Source organism: Ictidomys tridecemlineatus, chromosome 4 (genome assembly GCF_052094955.1).
Source record: "Ictidomys tridecemlineatus isolate mIctTri1 chromosome 4, mIctTri1.hap1, whole genome shotgun sequence".
In the NCBI taxonomy this organism is placed as follows: domain Eukaryota; kingdom Metazoa; phylum Chordata; class Mammalia; order Rodentia; family Sciuridae; genus Ictidomys; species Ictidomys tridecemlineatus.
The window spans coordinates 137,560,346-137,581,540 of NC_135480.1; the positions used below are offsets into that span (position 1 = coordinate 137,560,346).

The 21,195-nt window shown below is 36.1% G+C and overlaps 1 protein-coding gene across 2 annotated transcripts in view; it reads right to left on the reverse strand.

The window, feature by feature from the left end:
• Rorb (RAR related orphan receptor B) overlaps positions 1-21,195 on the reverse strand; it is a 181,279-nt gene that overhangs the window by 57,492 nt on the left and 102,592 nt on the right. Inside the window, exons 1-2 of one of the 2 annotated variants that reach the window (XM_005324108.4) lie at positions 14,441-14,495; positions 1,363-1,448 (exon numbers count right to left, since the gene is read on the reverse strand). In XM_005324108.4, the coding sequence (XP_005324165.1) occupies positions 1,363-1,448; positions 14,441-14,480 (126 nt within the window). In that variant the 5' untranslated portion in view covers positions 14,481-14,495. Of the gene's footprint in view, positions 1-1,362; positions 1,449-14,440; positions 14,496-21,195 lie in introns of those variants that run through there. The other variant, XM_005324109.4, reaches the window with a different exon arrangement.

Here is a 21,195-nt window from a genome sequence, read left to right on the forward strand (position 1 = left end):
AGGGTAAAAAAAAATGCCACCTTATAATTTTTCTACATTGTTTCTTATTAATGAGTTGAAAAAACTGCATTAACGTGCACAGCATGCAATTCTTAATTATAGCTCTGTAGAAGAACAGAATGCAAGGGACATTTCATGATGTTCACATACGGATTATCACTAATCATCGCTAAAGCAGATCACTATGTTAATCTCCCTCCCTCTTCCATTCTCATTTGTTCCTCTTTTCTTTGCTTCTCTCTGTTTTCAATGGCAGAAATCATCCTTTTTTGAGACTCTTAATTAAGACACTGTCAGTTTTTCACACAGCATCAGTATTTGATTACTACTGTATGTTTTACCTTGTTTACTTTTGAAAGTCTCTTAAGATCAGATTCATGACTGTATTACATCTAATTCAGTTCACTGACCTTAAATTAATGTTTCATTTGCTCACATCTTTGATCAAAAATATAATTGCTCTTGCCAATAAGCCAGTACATCACCATTTACCCCAAGATCATAGGTGGGTTTTCTTGGTTCTGGTTACACGTGGCCCCTTTAAAATCACTTGTAAACTTTTTGCTTTCTCCTTGCTAAGAGTCTCTCACTCTTTCCTTCTAAGGATTAATCTGAAAAAGTTACTGTTGATTTTCAAATTTCTCTTGCTTCAGATTAAGCCGAGGTTGACTGTTCTGCCCAGCTTTTTGAGTCAGAAGGAATTTCCTCTCTGGTATGTACTTGCTGTTGAGAAGGGTTGGTGAAATCTGTCCTGGGAAGGAATACTGGACTAACTGAAAAAAAAAATAGTGTTATGGACAGCTTTTTCCTCTCTGAATCAATGATACTAATCAAGGATATGATATTGTTTATCCAACAGGACCTCATTGAACAATGTGGAAGTTGGGGGATGTGACTTTTAATTTACTTGGGGATTATTTGGTCACTTCCAACATCCCATGCTTCTAGGTTTCTTTTCTTTTCCAGAAGGTAAAGGATGGCCATATGTATATTGTGGCTGTTACCTCAATGTTGTCTTTCTTAAGCAGTTAGATAAATACATGCCATTAGTTTACACTCTTTATTTAATCCTTTAGTTTTAACATACACTAATAAGTGCTCTGGAGTTCACTGGGGACAAGACTGCTAAAATACTAAGACTCTGTATTTATCTCTGTAAATGTGACTAATTCAAGCCTTCAAATAAGAATGCATTTCTAAGGATCTGGCAAAAACAAGAAAAAGTCAAAAGAACAGAAAATCAATCCACCCACCACCAAGCCAGTCAGAAGAGACAGGAGTGTCCAAAAACATAATTGCTTCTTTAAGAAGGGTGCACAGGGGCCTGAAGCATGCACCAAATAAAGTAGTGACCGTTCCTACCTTGCAGCCTTCACACGTGATGACTCCGTAGTGAATCCCGGAGGATTTATCGCCACAAATTTTGCATGGTATCACTTCAATTTGTGCTGAAAGGGGAAAACAGAGTTTACACATTTTTTTTTCTTTCAGTCTTCTTATCTCTTTCTCCTCCTATCCCAGCCATAATGTTTGTGTTTGAGGATCCCAGGGTGGGAGTGGTAGCATGCAGGTCACCCACTGCAATTTGAAAGTCTTCATAGACTTTCTCTATGTGTTAGGGCATCTGTTTGCCACTGCTTGCTTTTCTTATTTTATTTTTTAAATTTACATATAACAACGGAATGCATGACACTCTTATTACATATATAGAGCTCAAGTTTGCATATCTCTGCTTGTATACAAGTATATAGTATACTCACACCAATTCGTGTCCTCATACATGTACTTTGGATAACTAAACAACCTAAATAAATAAATAACCAGAGATCAGAAGTTTTCTAAAGTCTTGTTTTCACTGTTGTCTCCTTTTAAAACTTGACCTTAAAATAGAGTAAAACAAAAATCTCTTGAACCCATAACTTTAGACTTCTTATTTTCCTCTTGAAACTGAGAACAGCTTTCACATGGCTCTATCTCAATAATATTTTAAATAGGTAAAGAAAGTAAAACTAGGGTGTGGATGTGTGGCTTTATCCATTATGTGGCTGGATGTTCACTCTGGAAAATACCAATAAGAAATCAGATCATTTAGTGATCATGTTCTATCTATCCACTAGGATACTGAAGGCTGATGACACAGGAAAAAATAAAGTAATAATTGTAGTAATGCAATTAGTGAAACAATGTGAATATGTGGAGAAATCAGAAAATGTCAATTACTTGATGTTAAGAATGAATTTAACAGGAATTGAAATAGTTTCATTGGAAATGATGTGGAATTTGGTCAGGCTAAAGGGAAAGGCAAAGAGCATTCAATAAAAAAAGATTGGAGGTCTGGGGTGATTGTGACTCAAAAATCATAGCATTTGGCTATAATGGAAATGTGGGAAATGTGGTTGCATTGAGGGGTGATGCCAGATTTTGGAGTTCCTGGGGTTGGGTAGAGTTTTTACCTAATCCCACTTGCCATAAGGAAATAGATGAATAAATAATAAAAGTGGTGATTTAAGCACTCAGAAAGGTGAATGTGGAAGGCTGACCAGACAAAATAAAGGTCATTCCTAGGGCTGGGGTTGTGGCTCAAGCAGTAGCGTGCTCGCCTGGCATGCGTGCAGCCAGGGTTCGATCCTCAGCACCACGTACAAAGAAAGATGTTGTGTCCACCGAAAACTAAAAAATAAATATTAAAATTATAAAAAAAGGTCATTCCTAAAGTGGGTGTGGAGCTGAAGCATAGGTCTCATCAGTGGCAGAACAAATGGAGAGGAAGAAGCAAGAACAAAGATGGTTTAAGGGCAGAAGTCAGATTATATGATGACAGAAAGGACATAAATTGATGAAGAAACACTGATGACTTCCAGCTTCCTGGGTTTGACAAAAATGGGGTGTTTGTGGGATTTGATGGAGCGTGGGATTTCCATTTTGCATGTGTGCAATTTGGTGTGATGTTTTGCAGGCAAGTCTATGGGAGTGTATGTGTGTATGGACATGTATACATATATATATGTACATATATGTGTGTATGTATGTGTGTGTATATAAGCATATATATATATATATACACAAAACATCTCTTAGAAAAATGATTTTAAGTCATCTTTATAGAGATTATCTAGAATATAGTAATTCCTCTGTCTCTGATAGTATTCTAAGAGTTGTTACAATTTCACACACTAAGAAGTTCTGCTATTTCCTATCCCAATTTAAAATAATTATGTAAAATATACTTCAAAATTCTTTGTACATAAATCTGCTGCTTGGATACATTCTATAGTTCTTCATTCTTAAATACACAAAACAAATAAATGCAAGATGTAACCCTCTTTTTTATTGTTTCACTTTAAAAAATACTTAGCTTTAGAGTAGCACATTAAGGTTTTCAAAATTGAATATATTACATAAACTTTAAATCATTTTAGTAAGCAAAAAAAAAAATTCAATGCTATAAGAAAAAACTGAGGATCCAGGTTGTCAATGATATTTTGCAGCTGAGGTGAGAAGTGATAACCCAAATTTAGGCACATTTCCTAATGCTTTGGTTAGTAACCCATTCTATGCCTTTTACAAACCAAAGTAAGAACACAATTTTGAATTCTTATATTAGCGCAGAGCAACAGATAAAAAAGCTAATGATAAAAACGTCACAGGAGACAATTTCCTAAAGTACTCATTAGACTCAGTATTTCTGTTTGCTCCTGCTTCTTTTGTTTTCCTAGAATTTGTTTTCAAGATTTTGTGATGGGGGAAAGATAGGAGATTTGATATCATTCTGTTCTGTTCTCCAGCATTTCGGTCCTTAATCTATTAATGATTGAGGTCATTGCCAAGATAAAATCTATGATCTTGTGTTTTCTGGTTTATAAATATAAACCTTAACTACTACTTCATAGGTATTTGAGGATTGAATGAATATTTTATGTGGAAGTGCCTTGTAAATAGTAAAGAGCTATAAAACAACTTCATCATCATCATCTTCACCATCATAATCATCATCATCAACTGGTTTTTCCAATGCTTTTGGACAAGAAATAGAACAAGCCCATTGTTATTTCTTTATTAAAGATCTTGTCATTTTAAAGCAATCTAATGAATGATACTATAAGTTATTTGTATTATGGATTTCTTAAAATGATAGCCTTTTAAACAGTGGATTATTTATAATGATTACAAAATTGACTTTAAAAAAATCCCAGGTATCCATTGTACAGTTTTTAGCTTATATGATATTAAGTCATAGATTCCCTTTGCATAGATTACTCCCCAGGGAGTAGCATACATGTGGGGAGAATCTGCTTCAATAAGTTCTTAATTATAAAATGATCTAACTTTAAAGGAAATGAAAATAGAGGTAATTTGCCCCCTGGGGTGTGAGAAGATGTTTTTGAAAGGCACAAAGGTTATCTTATACAATTTCGGAAACACAAATGAGATAAGGAACATTCAGTGGAGCATCTGCATATTTATACATATTTATAATCCTGGCTCAACATGTAATCCTGAAGAGCTATAAACACTTTAACAGCATTTTTAAAGAGAAAGAAGTCACATACAAGCGTATATATGTTGCTGGTGTGGGAAAGGGATATCGGTTAGAAAATCTTATGACTGTTTTTATTCATTATGGCAGAATAAATCATCTGAGGTTTATTAGAGGTAAGTACAAATTTAAATCATGTAAAGTCACAGTCCTTATCCTGTTCTCCCATTAAAAAAAATTAAGATGCTTCTGGCCACACCTTTATGGTTCATACTATATGTTTTATAAAGCAGATTTATAAGACAGTGTATTTCAGACACTAATTGGGACAACAGATCCCAATATTGCTCCAACATCTGCCCTTTCTAAATGTCTTGCCATACAGTCATTTAGAATTATCTTGCAGTGCATATAGCCCTGGTAAGATGTTACATATCAGGGCTCTGGCTCCGAACTGAACATCCTAGGAAGATCTGATGGCTTGGACCTCCAGCTGTGAGAAGGAGGGTGATGAAGGGAACTGAGGAGAGAGTTTGTCCTTTGTATTTTTCTTGACTCATGGATTTATTCTACAATAGTGTTCCTGGAGATCAAAACTTGGCAGAGCTGAAATACCCTGAGAGGCGGTTTGAATTTGATCATTTTTTCCATTTCTTAACAGATTTCTCTTTCTTATAGTTTTCCATTGATAATCCTTTGTGTAGGCAATAGTTAAAAACTATCAACTAAATGTTTTTGTTTCTGAAAGCAATGACATGTAGGTTTTTTGTTTTTGAAATAATATTTCGCAGCATTGGTGTCACTGAAATATTTGAAATAAATTGATGCTGTATATACTATTAAAATAATTTATAAAGTACAGTAAATTCCCATGATTTGGTAGGCATAGCCTATTCAATAATATTGAAATAAAATTTTCTTCCTCTTTGGAGATGCCAATTCTTTCCCCCGAGTATTCTTTGCTTAGAGTCTCTGGTCACAACTTCACATGAAGTCACCAAGTCTCAATTCTTTCTGTTTATCAAAAGGGTTAGTTCTGCTTCCTTCAATCCTCCACTGGTGATGGCATGTGTTAAGGCTAGATAAAGTAATCCAGGCTAATGAGTTAACTAGAAAATGCACCACTTTGATGCAGTAAATACTTGAACTTGTAAAATCATTCACTGGGGATGGCAGTGACATTGACATTTCAGGTACTTTCTGGTTGGAAGAAACATTTTACTGCACGTGCTCTTGTGGCTTTCCATGCTTACCATTCCAACTTCTATAAATTAACCCACCCATCTTTATATTCTGGCCTTCTCAGTTGGGACAGGGATAAGGTTATATTTCTTTTTTTGTTCCCAATGTTGTCTAGAGGAGACTTTTAAAATTCCTTTCTAAAATTTTTTTTCTTTCCTTTAGTGCAAACAAGAGATTTGACATCCTTTTATAAAAGAGGCTTTAAGTAATACTGATTTTCCACATTGGGGGTAAAAAGAAGAAATCCGAGTCTTGAGATTTCAGAGGAATATATATTTTGGAAAAAGCCCCCAAGTGATTCTGATATGATAGGACTCCCATTGAGAATTAAATGAATAAAGTTATTAGCTAGTAATTTTCTCTACCAAGTAAACCACTTGTAATGGTAAGAAAACCTGGCGGGGGGAGGGGGCAGGCCAGATCTGAGAAAACTCAGAAATGGTGAGTAACTTGGATTCCTGACTTTTGGTTTGGGGCTTTACTCACACCATCTTTTGTTTTCTGCTTTTTGTGTGTTACTTATTTTTGCCTAAGGAAATAGAAAGCACCTACCAGCCTATGAGTCCTCCACCGGACACTGTGTTTCTGGATACTATGCAAGATATGTTCCTGGACATTGGGTTTGCCTGTTTCTGTTTCCTATAATTTTGTAGTTATGCTAAAAGTGGACAGAGCAATTAAATCTCTTAGTGTCTGAGTGAAGCAAAACTTACACATATAAAAATTTCCAATAAAGATGACTATTTTGGTTAAAAATCCTTTTGCAGATGGTCTCAATAGCCCAAGTTGTAGCTCAACTACCATCTGTGACAAATCCAAGTTAAAAATCTCTGTTTATACGCTTTCCCTCTTTTACTGGCCAGACTGATAGGTACCGACCTTTGTAGGTACGAAATTTTCTGATGTCACTTAACAAAAGCCCAAGGACTGTGTTGAAGCAGGTATTTCAGGACAAAGTAGAACTGTGATTGTGATTCATCCAAGAAAAGCCAGCAGGATGGGATGGGATGGGATGGAAGCATGGAGAACTGAGTCCCCCAGGGGACAAAAGGAAGAGTCCTGAGCTTTGAGTACTGTATCATGCTTGATGGGGATTCTAAAAGATTCCCGACATTGGGTAAAATGCTGTCCTTGTTTATCTCATCAGAATAGAACATATCTCAATGCTATCTTCTTGCCTAAATGCCCAATACAGTATATAAAATTTGGTGTATTTTTTTTTTTTTGGTACTGGGAATTGAAAATGGGGTAAGCTACATCCCCAGCCATTTTTTTTTTTATGGCTTACAATCCTCCTGCCTCAGTTTCCTGAGTTACTGGGATTCCAGGCGTGTGCCACCATGCCCAGCAGTGCGTTTTGATTTCTACTATAAATCTCTGACATCTATTGACATCTGTGTTCTCCATATCTTCTCAAACATTTCTCTGTAATACATTGGGTGTTGTATTCTGTTTCATTCAGTTGATAAATAGCCTCTAAATGACCTAGCAATGCATTTAGCTTTATGTTATTATAATTCCCTACACTGTATGTTAATGGAAGCCAGATTAAAAAAATATTACTACCATGTGATAAGGGAAAAATTGATTTTTTCCAAAGGCATAATTTGTAGGGTGATCACAATGGGGACTGATTTATATTTTACATATGAATATTTATCCTGAAGAGTTGCCTGCCTGCTCTGACTCTGCAGAGGACTGAAACAATAGAAAATGAGACCAATAAATAGTAATGCCAGCAATTAGTAAAGTCATTAAAAGCTGTAATAATAGCACCCCTATCTACAGTTCTGCTTTTCATGGTTACAGTTATCCAAGGTCAACCATGATCTGAAAACAATAAATAGAAAATCTCAGAAATAAATAATTCAGATATTTTAAATCCCACGACACTGTATAGCACAATAAAATATGGCACTGTTCCACTTCATTTTGCCCAGAACATGAATGATAGCTTTGTCCAGTGTATATGCTACCTGCCTATTAGTCATTTAGATGCTATCTCAGTTATCAGATCTATCTGTCATCGTTTCAGTATATTGCTATAATTGTTTTATTTTACTACTAATTGTTAAGCTCTTACTGTGCTTCATTTATAAATTAAACTTTATTACAGGTATTTATTGGGAAAAAAATATACACACACACACACACACATATATATGTATATATATATATATATATATATATATATATAATATATAGGGTTTGGTATTATGTATGGTTTCACACATCCACTAATGGTCTGGGAATATATCTCCCATGCATAAGGGGGCATGACTCTATTGATAATAATAAGCTAAATTTTTCCTTCATCATCAAGTTATATCACATCTATATGTTGTAGTGATTAATTTATGAATTGATTCCCATTAAACACATTTTCTGTCAATGTTTTAATCTTAATGAGATAATATGTGTGTAAGACTTGACAACATTCTGGTTGAGAGCAGTTAATGTCTTCAATGACCATTAAGTGTGGTCCATAGACCAGGGGTTTTGGTTTTGACCGGGGGCATATTAAAAATGCAGACTGTCAACACTCATCTAAAATCAACTGAAGCAGAATTTGTTTTCTAACAAGCTCCCCTGGGCAGTTTTAAAGTATGAAAAGCACTGTTCAGTGATGTTCAGGTGATCACAGTTGTGACTATTCTGAGAACTGACGGACTTTTTTAATTTCCCTGACATTAAGATAAAAAACTTCCCAGGATTCTGGGAAGCAGTTTCTGCTATTGCCTTTTAGGCACTTTCTTTTGTTCATAAGAACAGTAGGATAATTGGAGAGTTAGGAGGGGGAAAAAACCCTCTTCAAAACTCTAGTGACTGACAAGGCAGAAGAAAGAGAAGCCAGCATATTCTAGAAACATCTTGTATTACTGTACTTAATACTCAGTCTATGGAGTTCTTTACCGATGAATCCATTGTCAGCTACCCATGGTGATTCTGGAAATGCAACACTTGAAAAGCTACCCCATCTCTTTGAAGCAGATTAACAGAATTTAGCAGTCATGATGGATATTCAAGGCATTCTTGTCCTGAAGCTGTTCTGAGGCTTGCCAATTCAAAGCGTGGCCCCTGACCACCAGCACCCATGTGACCCGTGTGCTTGATAAGCCTGAAGACACTTGGGTCCGACTTTGTTCCTAACTAATCAGAATCTGTAACATAAAAACTAGAGTGTGATTCAAATCTCAGTAAAGTCTTGAAGTTCTCTTACAGAGAAAGGCAAGAATTTTTACAATGTACGTCACAGGATGTCTTCTCTATCTCTGTGTGTGAGAACTCAAACTCCATTTAAAAAACAAAAACAAAAGTAAATAAAATCCTCACAAGTACTTGATATTTGATTTTTCCAGTTATAAAAGAAAGATACAGCAATTATTTTGCTTCAGTACAACTTGTCTCTTTGCAGCTCTTTATTTTGTTCTGACCCCCCCTTTCCTGGTCTCTGTTTGGTTGAAACCTTCAACAGGAGGTTTATATGTATGAGTTACCACCTTCACAGAAGCAATGGTGGGACTCACAAATCCGGATCCAACAGATGACTCGAGATGAGCATGCAGAGTTCATTCTCTGCAGAGTCATTTAAAAGAACAAGTCCACTTCTTTTCAGAAAATGAAAAAAATTACACTTTTCTATGTTAAAAATCAAATTGTACAAAAAGTATGAAGAGAAGTCACGGAATTGAAAAAATATATTATAAAACATGTATCTGATAAAGGATGTGTTCGCAAAATACACAAATAAGTCCTAAGTTGAAAAAAAAGGGCAAAACATCTAAACAGACACTTCATAAAAGAAGATATATGAATTATAAAGAAGCATATTAAGAGATGATCAGGATTTCGAATTAAAGCAATGAGATGCCACTCCACACCAGTCAGGACGACTATAATCTGAAAAACTGACAATCTTAAATGCTGGAGAGCACGCAGAGCAAGAGAAATACTTGTTGGTGGCTAGTGGGAGTGAAAAGTGACACACCCACCTTGGAAGGCATTTTGATAGTCCTTACAAAACTAAGCTGAGTCTCACCAGCAATTTTGCTCCTATGTATTTACCAGATGAATTAAAATCTTGTGTCTGTGTGGAAACCTGCATGGAGATGTTTACGATTTTATTCATAATCACCCCAAACTGGAACCAACCAAGATGTCCTTCAGTAGGTGACTGGACAAACCAACTGAGGTATAGCTATGCAGTGCAATACTAGGAATACTGTTTGGCAATACAAAAAAAAAAAAAAAAGAGCTAGTACCCCATGGAAAAACTTGGAGGAAACTTAAGTGTGTATTGCTAAGTGAAAGACGCCAATATGTTTCCAACTACACATACTTTGAAAAAAGCAAAAGCATAGAGACAATACAATAATAATAATAATAGTTGTCATGGGTTTGTGCTAGGAGAGGAGAATTAATAAGTAAAGCACAGGAAATTCTTGAGGTTATGAAACTATACTGAATAATACTGTAATGACAGACATATGTCATGAAATATTCACCAAAACTATAGGAAATGTAAACTGTCATCTATATGCAAAATATTAATAATAGAGATTATATGTGAGGGACTAGTGGGTATATAACTATGTAATGTGTGCTCAATCATTTTTTAAAATATAAAATTGTATTAAAACTGTTTATTAGCTCTTCAAAATACGAATTGCACCTATGTGCTTCTTTAACTAGAGGGAGTAGGTTTATCTGAAACTCTCTAGCAAAGACAAAGATACTTTAAAGACAAGTCAGCAAGCGTCTGTTTACCTTAGACCATAGATAAATACAAAATCAAGTTTCTATCTTCAAAATGAATATTATGATTATATAGCTACACATATACCTAAATAACCTGAATATAAAACAGACAGATGACATCTGAAAGAATCTGCAAGAGGAAAATGATAACTTCAATTGTGGGCAACTGGGGTTAGATGCTATGAGGCTTTTGAGCCAGGTCTTGGAAAGCCAGTAAGTAGACTATCAGTAGGGAAAAGGTAAATTTAAAGTTGGTGGCTAAAGAGTGAAAGAGGAAAATCCAATTACAAGAGTGAATTTCCAGATGAGGTATCTGAACTTATTTTGAGGATCTCATTAATGGAGTTAAACACAAGTAAATTGTAGGAGGATGCATCTAGAATTATTACACAACCGCCAACTTTATCCAGTAGCTTATCATATGTCAAGCTGACTCAGATGAAATTGCCTTCTTTTTGTGCAAAATTTGTAGACATTTGATTCGTATGATTCAATTTTGTAGTATTCACTATGTTCTAATATGTAGTTCCTATACTGCAGGGTTTTCAAGAACATTTGAAAAGATAAAAGGTATAGGGGCACTTATGATGAGTATAAAAATAAAGCTATTAATTGTACATTTGGAGTCAGACAATTCAAAGGTTGGACCATTAAAGTGTGTGTGTGTGTGTGTGTGTGTGTGTGTGTGTGTGTGAGAGAGAGAGAGAGAGAGAGAGAGAGAGAGAGAGAGAGAGAGAGAGAGAAAGAGAGAGAGAGAGAAAGAAAGAAAGAACACAGTGCTATCTCTCACTTTCCTATTTGATAGAAGCTATAATGACCATTCCTAAGTTCCCAGCACTTGTTCGGGAGTTTGAAAATAAGGAAAGCATGTCTATTTTTGGTGGGTGTCAAAGAAAGAATAAATCTCTTAAAGTACATTTAAAAAAAAAAGAGAGACAAGCCAGGACTGCAAAGAAAAGGAGGAGAATATATTCTAAAATATAGTTATTAGAATCCAATTTCAATGCCTTTGATCTTAAAAATCAAATCCTGGTAACATAAATTGACATAATGTCCTCTTATAAGGTATCTGGGTAAATTATTGCTCCACATTAGAAAAATGTCCACATAAGATCAGAATGTTAGTAGCATGCTTACATTTCTTTTCCTAATCCAGTGATAATTTATTTAACTGGCTCATAATATCTTATGATTGTCTGGGTGGCCAAAAGATAAGCAGTAGTATTATTTGTCACTTTTTCATGTTTACACTCATATTCACTTTTTTTAAGGTACCCTTAGCCATATGTGCAGAAAATAATATATAAACAAACTACACATATTTACAAACTAGATATTTACATATGCATGGGCGTGTATATGTGAAAGAGAAACACACACACACACACACACACACACACAGAGGAAAGAAAGAGAGAAAATAACACCAATGATGTCAATAAGAACTCAGATTTTAGGAACTCATTTTCTGTTTATCTGTGAGAGCTGCAATTGTTTTTAACATAGATAATGCTACAAAGGCCAAATATATTGCAAACTTCTTCAGAGAGAATACATTACTATATCATTTCTGTCTAGTAAGCTTGCTATTCAGTCTCCATTGCTTCAGCATTGAATCCTGAAATGAAAAGAAATTATAGAATTCAAGAGACAATTTGGATTCCTATTTCGTCTCTAGAGACTAGACAATTTCAGAGGTCAGAGAAAGATGTTTGGTTTTAGTCCATCTTTACATGTATGGTCTTATTAAAAAAGTAGACATATAGAATTTAAAGGAAAGTATTCTTGTCTGTATGCAGCACCAGAAATTATTTCAGGGGTAAAATGATCATTCCAAATGTCACTTCAGAAGCTCTGTCTTATATTTTTCACCCTGTATTGAACTTCACAAAGGCCTGTTGTCAGTGTGGGACTGAAGCAGAGGTTTAGTCACCGACACATATAGAATTAGTTCCAGCTCCCTCAGAGACTGAAGGGCCTGTTCTGCTGATACTGCACACTTTCTCTAAAGAGATTACTAGCATAATCCTAAATATTACAGGACCCAAGCTATCTTAGTTTTGAGCTCATCAGATCCAGCATGCTGCACATAATCCCTAACAGCTTTATTCGGTGTCGATGTAAGCTTATGACGTTGTTGAACATGATGACCACACCTTCTCACTGCCAGGGACAACATCCCTCTGTGTAATTGACACAGAATTTGTGGTAAGAATAAGTATGATGATTTTCAAATTCTATTTGAACAAATGTCCTCCTTTTAAACCATTTCTTTCTTCCTATAAGGAGAACATTCCTAACCATTGTTTAACAGTCTTAATATAATTATTATTTAAATGAAGGTGTTTATGGTCAACTCATTAATGTTTTTTATACATTTTTTTTTAACTAAAGGCATTTTGATGCTACCAGGTGGATTCAACTGGTACAAATGAGTTGTTTTTGTGTTTTTTCCTCTCACTTGTTTAGAGGTTTGAATTACTTATAAAATGACAGAGGTTTTTTTTTTTTTTTTTTTGAAAATATTAGAGGAAAAGACAGTGGTGAAAACTGGAAATTGCTAAGCATAACACCATATATTCTGTGGTAACTTTTAAAAAGTTGCAACTTTAAATTAGGATAACCCTTTAATTCCACTGATATTTTAGAGAAAAGAGAAAATATGTAGTGCTCTTTGCAAAGTGTAAAAAAGCATGCATTCTCATAGTTCATTTAAAAAATGATTTTTGTTTGTCTATATGTGCACATAAATCCCTAAAATCAAACACTGTTTTATGTAACTTTATAATACAACGAAACTACATGCTTGCTTTTTAAAAAATTCCAAATCTGGGAGAAAGAAACGTTTTTGTTCACCTGTGAGCCTCTGTTAATTGTGATTCAAACCCAAAGAGGATTAAATACATAGATGTTAGTACATTCGGTGTTATTAATTTCTAAACAACAATAGCAACAATATCCAGAGTAAATCTGTCCAGTAGTAAGGATAAATCATTGTTTAAAGATGCCATTGATGTCAGAACTGCAATCTGTCAGCCATGGCTTATTTCAGCAATAAAATCTTTACGTACATACCTATATTTTGAAATACGTAATTACATAGAAATTTTTTTTTCTAAAAATATAAGCACCGGGAAGCTGTAAGCTGGAAAGATGTACTTCTGAGTTTATAGATTTAAAGGACTTTGTGCTTAATTAGTAACTTTTGGGGAACAAATGTAAGGTTTATACCATTCAAAAAATTGTATCATTTTATACTTTAATATTTCTGATTGTTGTTTATAACTATCCAGTGTTAGCAAAAAATCACAATAAATCATTTTACCCTGAAATTTTTTTTAAAAACAAATGCTCAAACCTACCCATGTTATGAGATAACGGGTATTTAGTTGTAAAAAACTTAGGAGAGAATACTATAATTCGTCTCTTTGTCAATAATCTTAGCACCAGTTTTTTAAAAAATGGATTTCTTACATATAAGAAGATATATATATATATATATACACATACACACACACACACATACACACATTCACATATATATATATATATACACTAATAAACTGCTATGTAAACTATTTTTTTAAAGTAGAAAAGTCAAATAATAACTATTACATTGTTAATAACTAAAATCAAAGCTATAAAATCATGATAAGGATATCCATAGTGTTAATCAAATGTTAGTATGACTGACAACTATTTGAATTTAATCTCTAAGGTATGCATGTGATAATTCAACTCAGGATATGACAATATTTATATATAAATACCTTCTCCAGTGTAGAATCAAGCCTGAGTAACCGGCTTACTGTATGCATTCCCAATCAGAAACAATTGATCTGTCCCCACACCTTGCTATCAATTTAGTTTGCTTAGAGCTTATGCTGTGCCTCCTTTCTAACGTCAGAAGAGAGACAAAAAAAAAAAAAACCCCCCAAAAAAAAAAAACCATGCAAAACTCACCAGTGGCGTCAGCTTTAGTTTTGAGCTGGTTCTCACACATGTTGACGCTGCAATTAAAGTCTAACTAAAAAATATTACACTTTTCACTTGAGATCTGATGACTGCCCCTATGTTATTCCACAACCAGATCCCAACAGACTGCATTAATGAGATTAAATGAAAGAGGAGTTAAAGGCATCACTGTTCCATTTCATTAAGTAAGGGCGAAAGGCTGCTTGGGCGAGGAAGGCAGAAGGGACAATATTGGTTTTCCTTTGTGATACTACTTATTTGCTAAAGAATGCAACGTTTGCTAAATTGCATTCAGCAGTTTAAAAACATCACATACCATCACAGAGTTGGATAGATACATATTATTTCTGCATTCAAACCTCCCTTTGTTTTTATCCTATTGAAAACAGATCCTATATGTATATGCCAAGTAACAAGAGTCAATTCTTGACCTGGGTTTGTGGCTCAGTGGTAGAGTGCTTGCCTAACGTGTGTGAGGCACTGCGTATGATCCTTAGCACCACATACAAATAAAAAAATAGAAATAAATGTATTAAGAGAAAAAAAGAGTCAGTTCTTGTGATTATAAATGTTTAACATGGATTTCCTTCAGAATTATTTCTCCCCAGTTATTTTTGACTCTCTTATTGAGGTTTAGTGTGGAAGACTTGCATTTTCCAGATCTTACAAATGCTGGATCACAACAGTCTATGCAATACTTAATAGAGCACATAAACATTTTACAGTTGAAAAAAAAATGTGTGCTTTACAGTAGTAGAGGCAACAAAGCCTGGGAACCAATAGGGGACTTAACACCAGATTGGACCTGGCAACCCCGCTGAGGTCTGAAAACTGCATTCCTCCAGCATGCCTCAGTACTCTCACTTGTAAAATAAGAACCGGTAAAGACACACAAAGAAAGTTCTGATCCCAAACCTTGTCACTAGGAAGGATAAATATATAGATATGTAAAAATTGCTTTGACTTCCATAGCAAAAAAACATGCTTTTTATGCGAGAGCAAAATGCTTACATAAGTATCAGCTTTATTTAACTTCTGCTTAGAGTTGCTACATTGCTTCAGTGATGAATCCCCAACTTTTCTCTGTACCCTTTACCTCCCCTTACCACTTGTGAGGGCTTTTGTTTTGTTCCCATCAATCACTTATTTACAAATAATTTCTTGATCTCCTCCTTTTCTTCTCTTGAAAGTTCTGCTCTTATCTGGTCAATATTATAGTAGAGCTGCATTTTGATGGCAAGAAAGGTAAGGAGTGGCCAGGAGGGTGTGAAGGCTGGATAGTCCATTCAATATGATTGTCAGTGTAGCAGAGCCGACTGAGCCAGTGGTCCTCAGCCCTGGACGCTCCTGAAGCAAGCCAGTGAGCATAAAGACATTCATGCCCAGGGATGCCCCTCTGAACCCTCCACTAACTTGTTTGGTGTGAGGCCAAGTCTTCTGGAATTTTAAACACTTCTGAAGTAATTCTAATAGGCAGCCAGGACTGATGGCCCTGGAACATTCCTCAGAATCACCAGAGACATTTTTTTTTTTATATTCTTGACCCCATCAGCTGAAACTGAAGGAAACCTTCTAGCTTCACATGCGTTCAGTTATTTGATTTTAGTGAATTTTTAAAAAATCACTAATTTGGAAGGTCATGCAGCTGAGCAATATATTTTTAGCCCCCACTGGCTTTGCCATAGAGGATACCTTTGATGTGCGACTCATGATGATACCAGTTGCCTAGATTACTTTTCAGGGACTTGAAGGCAGCTTTTGTTGAATGATCACTGATCCCTTACTTGGCCCTCTATGGATGTCTGATGGGCCACATTTTGACATCAGAGCGCTGAGAGCTCCACCCCAGATCATGTCACTATTGCTGTTTTCTGAACGTGTCCCGTGCAGTGTCATGGAGTTTGATTATGCATGTACAGACCACTGATTACTTCAGCTCTAATTACCGTTCCCTATACCTTAAATCACCCCACCCCTTTGTCTGATACCCTATCCTCAGAGAGATGAATTCGAGACTCAGTCTCCTGTCTCTATGCGTAGCCACTTTGTGAATGAACTCTTTCTCTTTTGCAAAATTCATCATTTCAGTGATTGACATACTATGGTGGCAGGCAAAACCTGCCTGGTTTGGTAACAACCACTGAATTGGACTCTGAGGCCAGGTCTGGGAAGCTATGGTGTTAAGTATTTAGGTACTCGTTAAGGTTAGATACAGTTGAGAAAACTGGAGGAATGGACCCTGGACTTTGAGTTGGCACATTTGGTTGTGAATTCTTGGGTAAGGAACTTAACTATTTTTGTGCCTGTGTATCTCTGAAATAAGATAGTATACCTACTTATCAAGTTGTGTAAGAAGTAAGCATAAAAGTGCGTAACGTACTGGAATATGTTGGAAATTCAGTAAATACAGGTGAATACTGAGACCACCTTCCTCTGTTTATTTCGGGGGTATGCATTTAGATTTTGGATTCTTGTTATAGTCACATACATTTATTCATTCAATATTCACTAATAAATCACTAATGCTATTTATACTACACATGAGGAAATAAACACGATGAGGCTCATAGTCTATTTAAAATCTATGGATTTAATCCAGTAAATCCTTTCATTGTCATTGCTAGTATTCTATAAAATCCTAAAAGATGTATATATTCTTACAAACCTGTAGGTAATATGGACAAATAAGAAGAACTATAAAATGAACTTCCTTTTTTTTTTTTTTTTTGTAGAAAGCAAAAAACATTTTGGGAATACCGAGTGTTTCATGTGTTACAGTTTAAATGTGTAGACAGAACTAGTCCCTGCAAACTATTTGAAGATTATAATCTTAACTTGTTTGGGTGGAATTTACAGGCACTGTTCATAGTGGATTGAAAGGCAAATGTCAGGAGTAGAAACTTAAGCCTCCTCCTGCCTCTTGAACCTTGAAAAAAAAAAAAAATCCAGCTCCTACCCTGGCTACCTAGTTAAACCAGAATTGGTAAAATCTTGAGACACCGAGCACCCTCTCCCTAGAAATGAATGATTAGGAGGGAGCTAAGAGCTCATGTGTGAGTATTTTTTTTTTTTTTTTTTTTTTTACTAATACCTATTTGGTTCTCCAGTCTGCAAGATAAACCCAGGCTCCTCCTTGGCTGGGCTCACCTGGTCAGCTGTCTTTAGTGCACTCACATGTGATCCTAGGCCCAAGCTATCTTTTCCCCTGAGCCACCCTGGATGTCCCCTCCTCTCCTTTTTCACGTCACTTCTTCCTTCTCAATGTCCCCCTGAAGGCCTCTCTACACTGCACCCCAGTTACCCACATATAACCTATTCTTGAGGACCCAATCCAACTCTCACCACCTCCAAGAAACATCCCCTGAACCTCCACCCACAGTGACTTGTGCTTACCCTGGACTCCTATGTCTACCACTAATTCAGTCCTGGCATTCTTCATTAATCCTATTTATATGCTTACCTTTCACCTTGAGTGTAAGCTCCTTAGGGATAAAAACCTCTCTTTGTGTGTCTCCCTGTATCTAGGAGGGATTCAATAAAATATATGGCCTCCATGAGGGGCTGAGAGCACACTTGCTGATTAACTGCAACCCTGGGGGAACCATACATGAGTCTCACTGCCTCCGTATACAATTTCCCCTAACTCATGTTTTCACACTGATAGTTCTGCTTATCTCTGTGGTGCATTTGCTTGCTTGCTTATTACTCTACAGTGGACAAGAGGGTGAGGTTGAGAAGGAAAAGTCCTTGCTCTTTTTTACTCTTTATTTAATCCTGGTTTGTTCCTGTGTAAGAACAAGGTTGGAACAGAATATTTTCTCTTGATTTCCTGTTTCTCTTAATACACCAGTTCTCCTTTCATCCCTTTTGACATCCAATTGTCACTTAGAATGGTTGCACCATTGGTCTAAGTCTTTCTTCTGTCCTGTCAATAGATTTCTTTTTCTCTGGTTATGGTTATTATTGTTAGGAGATCAAGGGAGTTTGTGTCTCTTCTGAGTGATTCTCCCTTGACCCCACCCCACTGAAGGCAGCAATCATTGTACATTCTTTACATCAACATGGTATTTGGGGACTGTCCCTGTTATCACAAGACATAAAACTACTGGGAGAGAAAAATGCTACCAAACTCCCCCAGGATTCAGAGGGAAATAAGGAATGAATCTCCTTAAACAAAAGAAATGTCATAGAAAGAAACAGCTTGATTTCATAGGAAGTTGTTCTAGTTGAGCACAGTTTATGATGTGGTGCCTGGATGAGCAGGGTCAACAGCATCGCTGGGAACTTGTTAGAAATGCAGATTCCTGGGCCCTTCTCCAGACCTGCTGATTCAGACACTCTGGGGGTGGCGCCCAGCCATCTGTGTTTTCACCGTCTCTCCAGATGGTTTCCTTGCATGCTTATGTTTCACAGCGCCTGGTTTGCAGCATGGGTTTTCAAGTCAGAAGGAGCTGCATTTAGTTCATAGCTCTGTCACACACTAGCTGTGTGCCTGGGATAGGTTATTTGATCTTCAGATGTTTTTATTTCATCATCTGTAAAATGGCAATGCTGTGAATCTGCATGTTTGTGTCCCCGCTCCCACCCCAAAGCTCATGTGTTGAAATCCTAACTCCCAAGGTGATGATATTAGGGGATGGGGTCCTTCGGGAGGTGATTAGATAATGAAAGCAAAGCCCTCATGAGTGGGAATAGTGACCTTAAGAAGAGATTCCAGAGAGCTGCCTTATCCTTTCTACAATGTGAGGACACAGTGAGAAGGTGGCATCTGTGAACCAGAGAGAACCCTGGGCATCCAATCTGCTGGTGCTTGGACTAACCAGCCTGTAGAACTATCTGAAATAAATTTCTGTTGTTTATAAGCCACCTGGTCTATGATACTTTATTATAACAGCCTAAGTAGACTAATAGAAGCATCAGAACACCTACCTACCTGATAGAGGTGTTGGAGAATTTAGAGTGTGATACCTTCTATAAAGTATTTAGTGCAATCCTGGGCATGTAATAAGCATTCAGTGACTGTGAGCCATTGCTATGATATTACTTTAGTGGAGACTAGAAAGTGTTGCATACTTTAAAAGTGTCTGCCAATTTTTCTCTATACAGCTCTCAAAACCTGATAGGACATTAAAATCACTTGGAGAGCTTTAAAAATTATCTGATTTCCAAGAACCTTAGGACAGACTAATTCAGTAAGGATTTGGGGAACTGACACCAGGAATTTCTATTTTTAAAATGTTACCAAGATGATTCTGATGCTACAGCATAAGATAATGTTGTAATATATTATAATCAGTATTGCTGTAAGAGTTGAGAGATTCAGTGCAGATAAGAATTAATCATTGATAATGTGTAACGTCTTGTTCATTTTGTCCATGATTTTGCTCAAATTCAGTGGTAGAAAAGTACAGAGAAATGCCCAAAGGCAGGTTCTAGAGATAGGTTTCCCTCTGCAGACACGTCAGGCTGGATGGTTCTTTTTTCTGGGGAGCTGTTCTGTGGAATTTAAACATCTTGGCTTCTATCCACCAGAGGCCAGCATCATCTACTCCCTTTACTTGTGACAATGCAGAAGATTTCCAAAATATTGCCACATATGCACTGGGAACAACATAGTCTTCAGGTGACAATCTCTGTTCTGGAGTTTTAGTGCTTGGCTACAAATCTAAGCTTTTTTCTTTTTCTACTTTTTTTTTTTTTTTTGGTATCAGGAACTGAACTTAGGAGCACTTAGCCACTGAGCCACATCCCCAGCCCTATTTTGTATTTTATTTAGAGATAGGGTCTCACTGAGTTGCTTAGCATCATGCTTTTGCTGAGGCTGGCTTTGAACTTGTGATCCGCCTGTCTCAGCCTCCTGAGCCACTGGGATTACAGGCTTGTGCCACCACACCTAGCAGGCCTTATTCTTAACAGTATGATTACAGTTAGTTATTTTGTCCTTGCCCCATGCCTCAATTTAATCTCCTGCATAGTAGAGATGGTAACAGTACCCAACTTGCAAAATTCTGTTTTACTGTTTGAGAAATAAAATATATGTGAAGTACTGACCACCATGGTAAATATTCAGTAAATGTTAGCTATCATTTATGTATGTATTGATAATCTCATTTTGATTCCAAACCATTGGAAAAAATCTTCTCTTAAGGTCTTCATATAGAAGTTGTATATCTATTCCTTAGTTTATCCTTTGAGTAGAGAATCAGAATGACTAAGTACTTATACACATTTTAACTGACAGACAGATAAAAAAGAGCAAGGGTGTATCGGAATTAGACTAGGGCTCCATTTCCATCCCATTTTTTTTTTTTTAGCAGTGCAATTTTAAGAAGGAACTTAATCTCCCAGAATTACTGTTTCTGCATTTGTGAATTGTGGAAAATAATTTCTATTTCATGATTTGTTGAGAATTAAGTCTGATAATTCATGCAAAAGCATTTAAACCAGTATCTTGGTATGTGGTAGACATTCATGAAGCATTTAATTCCCTCAAAATTATAGCAGATGAGAGGATAGTAGGACACAAGGTACACATTCCTCACCAATCTTGAATTTGAATGATATCATTTCATCCAAATGGGTAAGCTGTAAGAAAGATTTCTCCAATCATGATGGCATTTTTTTTCCTGCCAAATTGAATTATAAGATGAGATATTTGAAGGGTAATTAGTAAAATTAAATATATAATTCGATGCAGTATAAACTGTATAATGTCCAGAAGTCTAAAAGAGTATGCCTTGGGA